The 10,651-nt window shown below is 31.1% G+C and overlaps 1 protein-coding gene across 1 annotated transcript; it reads left to right on the top strand.

The window, feature by feature from the left end:
• The first annotated feature begins 863 nt into the window (after positions 1 to 863).
• Positions 864 to 6,426, top strand: LOC149152203 (uncharacterized). Its single transcript, XM_089443412.1, has 3 exons — positions 864 to 1,094; positions 4,080 to 4,093; positions 4,191 to 6,426. Exons 1-3 carry the CDS (start codon positions 864 to 866, stop codon positions 6,424 to 6,426), a joined length of 2,481 nt encoding a protein of 826 aa, XP_089299538.1.
• The last annotated feature ends 4,225 nt before the right edge of the window (positions 6,427 to 10,651 follow it).

The following is a 10,651-nucleotide window of genomic DNA, read 5'->3' as shown; positions in this document are numbered from 1 at the left end:
CATATTTGCCAAAGGGAGTCATGGGAAACAAACACTAAACCTATTCCTAGATCACCTAAATAGCCTCTCTGACCATACAAAATTCACCATAGAAATTGAAACTAACAATCAGCTTCCCTTTGTAGATATACTTCTAACTAAAAAAGAAGGAATGCTTGGTTTCAAAGTCTTTAGAAAGAAAACCCATACTGAGAGGTATCTGCATGCAAATTATCATCACCACCCTAAACAAAAATTGGAATCATTAGGACCTTAACCACCAAGGCTGCCAAAATATCGGAACCAAACCACCTAAATTATGAACTTAACCATGTTCACAAGGTATTTGAACTAAACGGTTATAATAAGAACACCATTAAGAAAGCTATGAACCAATCCCTAAGCAAGAATAACAATAACAATAAAGATCAAAATTTGTCATTCATTCCTACAGTCTCCCTTCCGTACATAAAAGGCACAACTGAAAAAATTACTAAAATCCTTAAGAACTGCAATATTAATGTAGCCTTCACCCCTCCTAACACCATCAAACAGTTACTTAACTCCGTGAAAGATCGCATAAAACATAACCTTCAAAAAGGTGTTTATATTATTCCTTGCTCATGTGGCAAAGAATATATAGGTGAAATAGGCAGGTCTTTTAACATCAGAATCAAGGAACACACAACAGACTTAAGGAGAGAAAGGACCTCGAAATATGCCTTAGCAAAACATGTTCACTCTTCCTCTCATTATATCTGCATGAAAAAGGCCAAACTAATTAAAAAAGAGGACCATTATCTCAAGAAAAATTAAGGAAGCCATAGAAATAGAAAAACGAAAGAACAACCTGAATCATGATCATGGATTAAAACCTATGTTGCATGGGAACCGTTCCTGAGAGCTGGGAAACCCGTTCCGGTGGTTCCCACACTCCTTGGAACTTTGGAGCTGCACAGGAACGTTCCGTTTTCTGTGGGAACGGTAAAAGAAACTTTGGACGGTTTCCAGAACTGGTCAGACTTAAATTTGCAACGCTCCAGTGTTCCCATGTGGAAATTGGAATTGGCAGCGGTCTTTTAGCTATGACAGCTAGTTTCAAACCAAACATTCCTGTATGGTTTCGGTGGAAACTGCCAGCGTGATATGAAAATTGGCTACTTGAATTCGCTAATTTAGTAATCACAAAATTGCAAAATTTAGTAATTGAATTCACCCATGAAATTGGGTAGTGGATTACGAACAATATGGCAAGTCAAAAATACTGTAAACCCCAAAGAAAAGGACCTGGGCAGAGAAAGACGCAGTTGCTGTTACACACTGTATGATCAGAGAGAGAAATACGCACTTGTTATTAATAGACGATGCACTATTCGTCTTTCCACCCGTTTCTGTGGATATGAATGGGCGGGAATGTTTTTGGCGCCAAAAAAAACCCTTCAGTTTTTCCATATATGCTGGTTGCTACACCTCTTTTCACTGAGAGCTTTAGTTGTTGTTTGGCGTTGAGAGCGGAGAGCTAAGTGTGTTGAGAGCGGAGAGCTGAGTGTGTTGAGAGCTAAGTGTGTTGAGAGTTGGAGCGCTGCCCTTCAGCAATAAACTACTTGTTTCGTTTTCATAAGTTCAGGTAAAAAAAACAAATCAAGCATATTTTATTTTTGTTTTTGTATATATTCCAGTTATTTGGGAATGCAGTAGTTAAAAATTTAGGCGAACAAATCAAGCATATTTTATTTTTGTTTTTGTATATATTCCAGTTGTTTGGGAATGCAGTAGTTAAAAATGTAGGCGGAGAGATCATGTCTTAAACGTTTACATATGTTTACATGTACGATCAAACATTTTACTCAAATATGTTCATGGATACAATGCAATAAATATCTGCAAATTCTTTTTCTGTAACTTATATTAATGTAATTTTAGTACAGGTTCACCTTATTGGTAAATATTATATTTTTTTGGTAACATAGGAGACATATGTCAACGCTTATTTTTGGTAACGTATGTCAATATATATATCTTTTTGCTATGGCAGCGGTTTTTTTTATTATATTTTTTTGGTCTTTTTGGTAACATATGTTGACATAAAAAAATATAAATAAGAAGGTATATTTTTTAGTGGTATGAAGAAATATAAATAAGAGGAATTAAATATTTGAATATGTTAATTGTTTTAAAATTGTAATATTTTTTTCTTAGTATTTTAATATATTTAATCATATTCTACACTTTTATTTGCATTTTATAAAGTTTAGATTAAGATGAGTTTCTCTCTTGACAAGTTAATGATCAACATAGAAAAAATACACAAATAAAATGTTTAACTATAACAATTTTTTTTTTTAATTGTTATATATAATATGTTCATCAACATAAACACATATATTTTGTTTATAGTTTATATTGTCCAAATTAAAATTTTGTTATTAATATCTTTTAGTCTTTCTGGTAACATATGTTGACATAAAAAATATAAATAAGAAGGTATATATTTTTAGTAGCATGAAGAAATATAAATAAGAGGGATTAAATATTTCAATATGTTAACTGTTTTGAAATTGTAATACTTTTTTGCTTAGTATTTTAAGATATTTAATCATTCTCTACACTTTTATTTGTATTTTATAAATTTTATATTAAAATGAGTTTCTCTCTTGACAAAAAAAACACAAACAAAATGTTTTAACTATGACAATTTTTTGTTTTTATTTTTAATTTACACTTTTTCTTTAGTGGGATTGGATATTAATCATATATTTAATATTAGTAATGGTGCAAAATTAACTTACATAGTGTTTAATTTTTTAACTCATCTTTTGACAGAAACTTTAACCTTTAGATAAATTTCTTCTCAAGAATTTTTAAAGGTTTGGAAGGCAGAAGTGGAATAATATACCTAATTTGTTCTTTTACATATAAAAATGCTCTGTATAGTTTTTGGTTAAGCATTCTAGCTGCTTTTATTAAAATGCAGGTAAGACTATCATGATATGACCTCAACTTTGATGTTATAAGATAATTTGATTTATTTATTTTTAACTTAGATAGCTATTTTATTTAGGTCGTAGATTTTTAATAATAAAGAAAATTCAATTATTTAACTCATTTTTATTTTTAATTTGATTTATTTATTTTTAACTTGGATATTTATTTTTATTTAGATGGTACATTTTTAATAATAAAGAAAATTCAAGTATTCAACTTCATTTTTAATTTCAATTTCGCTTCTATACATCAAATTGCAAAATAGTCTTCAATGTAATTAACTTATTAAGTTAAATACTAAAATACAAGAAGTAATTAAATTTGCAAATTGCAATTCCCTTAGGCTTTTAAACTTGGATAGCTATTTTTATTTAGATGGTAGATTTTTAATAATAAAGAAAATTCAAGTATTTAACTCATTTTTATTTTCAATTTGATTTATTTATTTTTAACTTGGATAATTATTTTTAATTAGATGGCACATTTTTAATAATAAAGAAAATTCAAGTATTTAACTTCATTTTTATTTTCAATTTAGCTTCTATACATCAAATTTCAAAATAGTACTGTAATTAAGTTAAATATTAAAATACAAGAAGCCATTAAATTTGCAAATTGTAGTTCCCTAAGATCTTTGGTGATGTGCAAAAGAAAATGGGAGTAAAATTTGACAATATAGAACCTTGGCACACTCACTCATGGGACCTCGTATTGAAGATCTGCAAAAAAAAATGCTCAATCTATTTTTCTATTGTCTTGGACTTCTTCTCATCTCATTAGATGATATGTTGTTGTAGATATATTAATAATGGTAAAAAATTACTTTACATAGTTGTTCCTAGTAAGTATGAAAAGAAATAAAAAGTACTTGGGTGTAAGCCCTTAACCACTTAAAAGTTAGAGCAAAGATTAGTTTATGCTAATTTATTTCATTATTTTTTTTTTTTATGTCAATGCTTCTTTTTTATAATTAAATGCAAAACATCAAAGTTTTTCTATTTTGTTTTATTGGCATTATCCACATAGATAGTAGTCATTATCCACATAGGTAGATATGTAAACCTTAGTGTGTTTTTTTGTTAATCCTTATTGTTGGTTCAAATTTTGATTCATAGGTAGAACTTGACAGGTAAATTTGTGTCTTTGTATGTAAGTACAAGTTATTTTTTGATTTCTCATTGTAAATTTTGTTTATAATGTGTTTTTTTGTCTCTTGTATTAATCAGGAAAATCATGGAGGGTGGTAGTTCAATACCAACAAGTGAATATGAAAATTCTCCTCTTCCTCCAATTCCAAGTGGTCAAGTCCAACAAAGCACAAACCCCAAGAAACCCTTGTTAAAGTTTGTGAAGAAAATTACTAAAAACAAGAAAAAGAATAGTGGTGGTTGTGAAGAATGGATGTGCACATTGTGTAACCATGTGTTTAAAGGAAGCTACACTAGGGTGTGGCATCATCTTCTATCCCTATCCGGTGATGGTGTAAAGGGTTGTACATGTACTGTTTTGAAAAGGATGGAGTTGACAAAGCTTCATATGGCTTCCCTAGGATCCAATGTAATGAACTTGGAAAATGATTGTAATTTTAAAGTACCAAGATCTTCTTCCCATGATATGGAAGATTCAGTTAATGAAAATGCATCAAACCAATTTAAGTCTGTGGGGGGGTCTACTTCTGAGAGGAGTAAGAGGCCCGCTAGTTTTGCTCAGGAACAAATTTCTAAAATCTACAATGTAGTACATAGGGATGAGGCTGATGATGCTATTGCCGATTTTTTTATGGCAAATGGAATTTCATTTAATGCTACCCGTTCTCCACATTACAAAGAAATGGTGCGAAAAATCATCGCTGCTGGGTCAGGATATGCACCTCCAAATTACAACAAAATGAGGACATCATTGTTAGATAAAGGGGTGACAAGAATGCAGGGGCTTATGGGCCCCCTTAAACAATCTTGGATTTATTCAGGATGTTCAATAGTTATGGATGGTTGGACAGACATTCAACAAAGGCCATTGTTGAATATTATTGTTACATCTCCCGCTGGGCCTTATTTTTTAAGAGCAGTTGATTGTAGTGGGAAACTAAAGGATGCTACCTTCATGTTTGAAGTATTGAAAGAAGAAATTGATGAGCTTGGTCCTTCAAATGTAGTACATGTAATCACAGATGCAGCGCATGTTTGCAAAGCAACGGGTTTGATGGTTCAAAGTCGATATAGGCATATCTTTTGGACTCCTTGTTGTGTACATGCCTTGAATAATGTCCTCAAAGACATTGGCAAAATATCTTGGATTGCAAAACTAATTTTAGATGCAAGAGATGCACAAATGTACATTTTCAACCACCATGCCTCTTTAGCAATCTATAAGATGTACTCAAGGAAGAGGTTTTTGAAACCTGCAGAAACAAGATATGCTACATACTTCATTCTTCTTCAACGTATGGTTGAGGTGCATGCATCCTTACAAGCCACCGTTGTTTCCCAAGAGTGGAATGCGTGGTCTGAATCTAAATCAATGCAGGCAAAGAAGATAAGAGAGCAGCTTCTCAATGATGATTGGTGGTCTGATTGTAAATATGTTGTTTCTTTCACAGCTCCAATTGTGGAATTGATTAGGTATGCAGATTCTGATTCCCCCACCCTTGGAGAAGTTTATGAATGTATTGATAGCATGGTAGGCAAGATAAGGCACATCATTCAGGATAGAAACCCCTCTTTGGAGTTCTTCAATGAAATTCATAAGATAATAGGGAAGAGATGGATCAAACTCAATACCTCTCTTCACATGGCTGCTTATGCCCTTAATCCAAAGTGGTATATGGAGAGACCAAATAGAGTTCTACCCATTGATGATGAAGAAGTGAAACAAGGCTTTCTTGATGCCATATGCAAAATCTATACACCTAATGAAGCAACTGTAATGCGGGAACAATTTATTGATTTTTCTACCTTAAACCCTTCCAAATTCTCTCAAGATGCAAAGGTGGACATAAACATTTATGCACAAAGGAATCCCATTGGATGGTGGAGAATGTATGGGGGGAAAGCCCAAGATCTTCGAAATCTTGCCTTACGCTTGCTATCTCAAGTTTCTAGTTCATCATCAGCTGAAAGGAATTGGTCTACTTATAGTTTCATTCACTCTGTTAAGAGGAATAGGCTTACCTCTAAGAGAGCAGAGAAATTGGTTTATATGCATAGTAGTCTTCGACTTTTCTCAAGGAAGCTACCTGAATATTTAGATGGCCCTGCAGCAAGATGGGATGTTGATGCTGAGGAGGCTTCTCAGATTGATGATGATGAGGATAATCCTTCACCAGATGCAGGTTTAGTTGGCATACCTTTGGGTAGCATTGCAGGCGATCTTGATATTGATGATGGTGATGATGAAGTTGGAGTGCCTAACGAGGCTCAAGGTTATATGGATAATCTTGATGTTGAAGATTTCACTTTATGAGCATGTTCAACTTTAGTCTTTAATGTTCTGTTTTGGCCATTGAGCATTTTTGGACCATGTATTACTTTGCCACTTTGGGCATCTGTCATTTTTGTTTTACTATGTACTACATTGGGCATGCTAGCAATATGAATATTAATATGATGAGTTCTTTTATTTTCACTATGTTTCTTAAATTCAAAAGTGTCTCTTGAATCATTTGCATTTTCAAATTTTCATTTTTGAATTTGATGATTTGAAATTGATTTTCATATTTATATTGTTATATAATTATATATATATATATATATATATATATATATATATATATATATATATATATATATATATATATATATATATATATTACCGCTCCCAATTAGCCGTTTCCTGGAAAATTTGGGGAAACCTCTAACCGTTCCAGACACCCGTACCCAAGTTCCCAACGTTCCCAAGTTCCAGAAACTCGTGCAACATAGATTAAAACTAAGTAACACATGGAAACCTTTAATTGAAATCCTAAGAACCAAGGATCCCTTGTGATTAATTAAATTGCAGTTAAATAATTTTCATTATTTACGTCAATCCCTTTTCATACATAATAAAAATTAATTTCTGAATTTAATCTAACATCCTATTATAAAATCCTATTAAATATATAATTTTCATCTCAACACTTATAAAATAAAAAAAATTCTTTGATTATAATAGTTTCTAAATAAATAATAATAATAATAATTAAATAAATCAACCTTAATTATAGATGAAATTCAATAGATTAAATCTAACAAAACATTAATCACTTTTAACTAGATCTCTAATAATTATTTATAATTATATTAATCCAATATACTGATATTAAAAAAAATAAAAAATAAAAAAATTAATTAATTAATTACATTCTAATAAATTTCAGTAATTATAATTTTACAAATAATCCATAAAATTTAAAATAAATAAGTAACAAAGCCCTCATAAATCAAATAAGATAATAGTTCATAACTAATTAACTCAAAAAAGTCATATTTATACAATGTACTATAATGAATTAATAGACTAAATACCTAATGCTTTAAAATTATAATTTATTAATGTGTTATTACACTATTTAAATTATGGCCGACTAGATATCTTATATTAATCCTCTTCATATTCCACATATATAGTTGTAAGACTAGCTCCGGATATATCATTAATATCTTCTTTATCTATTGACGTATCCCTTGAGGATGGACTCACTTGGCAGTCTGAAACGTTGGGTTATTAAAACTCTTTAACAAGTTATTCCTCCATGATCTGAAAAAAATTTCACTTGTATGAACTCGTTATTTATAAATAATAATATAGTTCAAGATGATGGGTTGAATGAATTGATCCAAGGCTTGTTCGCTTGTCTGACCAATGATTAGGACGAGGATAGTGATGTTATTTTTGTTGTACTTCTTCTAGAAAAGGCAGATACACCACTTTATGAAGTCTCAAGAGAGAATATTCTCTCTACTACATTATTGTTGGTGAACTTAAAGGTTTAGAATGATTTTTCAAACAATTGTATAACACAGATCCTAAGGTATGTAATATGTTTCATCACATATTATAATTAAAGGTTGATTTGTTTCCCTTTTTTTAGTGTTAATTAATGTGTATAATAAGATATTTGGACATGCTTCCAATGATTGGCAGATAGGGTTTCTACAGTTTCTTGATCCATGTCAAATTCTAGAGATTTAGAGTTGAAATGTGTTGAATAAATGGAAACTCGAACCTCTTTTTTGTATAATTCCATACTAAAAGCCATATTTTTTCTTCTAGTTGTTCAAGAAGCTCCGACCCCCATTATTGTTGTGTATCAAGACACTTTTGATGATGATTTTTTTTTTGGATAAAGGGTTAGTATGCAGATTTAATGGGTTTTGACCACATTTGTCCAATCTACATAAGTGGACCTCTGCTTCATAGAAACCCTTATTTTCATAGGATCTGAGCATTTATCCTCTGGCTTGGGGTTCTTTGTTGTTTCTTTTGATAATACTGAGGATAAGAAAAAAATTTGTCATTCTAGGACTTGGTTTTAGGGTAGCATTGGCATTTTGTGCAACACTAGACTCCCACTTTTGATCTGGTGTTGGAATTTGTTTCCTCAGCTCCTGTTTAGCTTAGGCTTCTGAATCTTCCCCTACATTTTTGGAATCTCTCAACACTATCCTCTATTGGAAATGTGTTAGGTAATTTTTATTGTTGCATTCCAATAGGAAAAATGTAATACAAAACTAATTTTACCGTAATTGTGAGGAGATGGATTTCAACAAGACTTTTCCTGCTGAAATTAATTTGTCGACTCCAGATCATGTGTTAACTCATAAGCTTGATTACAAAAGTGTATATTTTCATTACAAAGTGTGCTATGAAATTAGCCATGTTTTTAAAAACTGTACAAAACATTTGCAAAATAATAATGCCAAGAAATATAACCAAATATCTATATAGTGGGAGGGAGCTTCGTAAAAGAATTACATGGCATATAAGGAAAAAGAATATTAGGATGAGGGAGAAGCAAAGGAAATTCAAGAAGAAAATATTGATAAAGATGATCCTTCGAATCAAACATCAATTAGTTAGGAAGAAGTGCATAGGGACTTGTCTGATTCAACGCGGTGCAAGAACAACGAATTCCAGTGAAATATGAACATCCCTTAAATCCCCAAGTAAAATTGCTTGAAAATCCATTTATTGAGTAGATTGGGTAGAGAAGGAAGATATGGAAAATAACAAGGTTCATGCATCAAAGGATTCACTGGACACAACAGAAACTACAAATTTGATTAAAGTGGGGAAGAAAAAGAAAAATATTTCACCAAGAAAAACCAGAAGTCAGTCTAAATTAAAGTAGCAAAAAATGGAGTGTAAATGCATATTGATTTTAGGAGTTTTTTGGAAAATTTTCAATTGGAAAGGGTTATTTTTTTTTCTTCGTGGGGTAACCATTTGAGGGGTTGGATTGAACCTTTATGCTCAATCTCAAGCCAACAAGGAATATTGATACTATTTAAGAAAAGTAATGATTCTTTTTCAAATCCCAACTCTCTTTTTTAATAAAATTCTCATACTCGTTTCTTTAAAAAAATGTTTATAATAAGAATGAAATATTTATTATTAATATTATTTTCACTAACTAGTGATTTTTTATGTTGTAGGTTTTTAGGTGATATTTTGTTACCATCATCAAATATTTTACCTGAAACATATCAATATTTATATTCCATCATAAAAGAAATTCGAATGGAGTATAAAGCTATAGATGCATGTCCTACTGATCATAGTATATATTATGGACAACATGAATTGGAAAAAAAAATATTGCAATGTCAGAGTAGTAGATATGAGACAAACAAATTAAAAAAATATGCCTCAAAATGTTCTTCATCCAATTCCCATAATTCCACACTTACAACGATTGTTCAGGTGAGAAATCATAATACAATTTATGGATTACCATGCATAGAAGAGAAGTGCAGATAGTGTTCTTCGAATGTGTATAGATGGTTATGAATTTAGAGGGATTGGGGGGAAATGGTCTTGTTTTAAGATGAACCTTGTAATGTTAGGCTTTCATTGGTAGTTGATTGTGTTAATCCATTTGGAGAGCTTAGGTCTATGTACTCAGTGTGGCCAATTTTTGTTATCAACAATAACCTTCCTCCTTGGTTGTCAATAGAGAGGGATAATATAATGTTGACAATGATTGTTCCAAGTATTTGTTTACATTAATTTTTTAATGTAACAATTTAATTTTACTTATTTTTTGCATAATATCTTATATTTATTTATTTTCTTATATATACAGATTGTGGCATTAATTATGTGTAAGGTAAGTACCAATTTAAAGATATGAATTTATATATCGAGCCTCTTATCGATGAGTTAATAAATTTATGGCTCGACATCACTAAGTATGAGGTCTGTAAACTAGTAAGGCATAGGAAATTTCAATTCCATGGAATACTTGTATGGATAATTCATGATGGCCCAGGACTAACAAATTTTTCTAGTCTGTAACATTCCATTGCATTTTAATAGTATATAGTTATTTGAAGATATCATATGTGTTTTTCAAATAATCCCTTTTTATAACTGATATTAATCCATCTATTTCATGGAACAAAGTTGATTAAAGTTTCGCTCTGCGAAAACCCTAGATCGTTGCATGGTTCTCTCACTCATATTCATGGGTGTTCGTGTGGTTCTT

This window comes from Pinus tabuliformis, chromosome 9 (assembly GCF_031772625.1).
Source record: "Pinus tabuliformis cultivar Carrire ecotype Pingquan chromosome 9, CPIR1, whole genome shotgun sequence".
Classification (NCBI taxonomy): Eukaryota; Viridiplantae; Streptophyta; class Pinopsida; order Pinales; family Pinaceae; genus Pinus; species Pinus tabuliformis.
This window is presented reverse-complemented; position numbering and strand designations above follow the sequence as displayed.

Bases quoted from the DNA above. Each gene is read 5' to 3' on its own strand.
- LOC149152203 (XM_089443412.1), top strand. From the start codon at position 864: ATGGGAACCGTTCCTGAGAGCTGGGAAACCCGTTCCGGTGGTTCCCAC.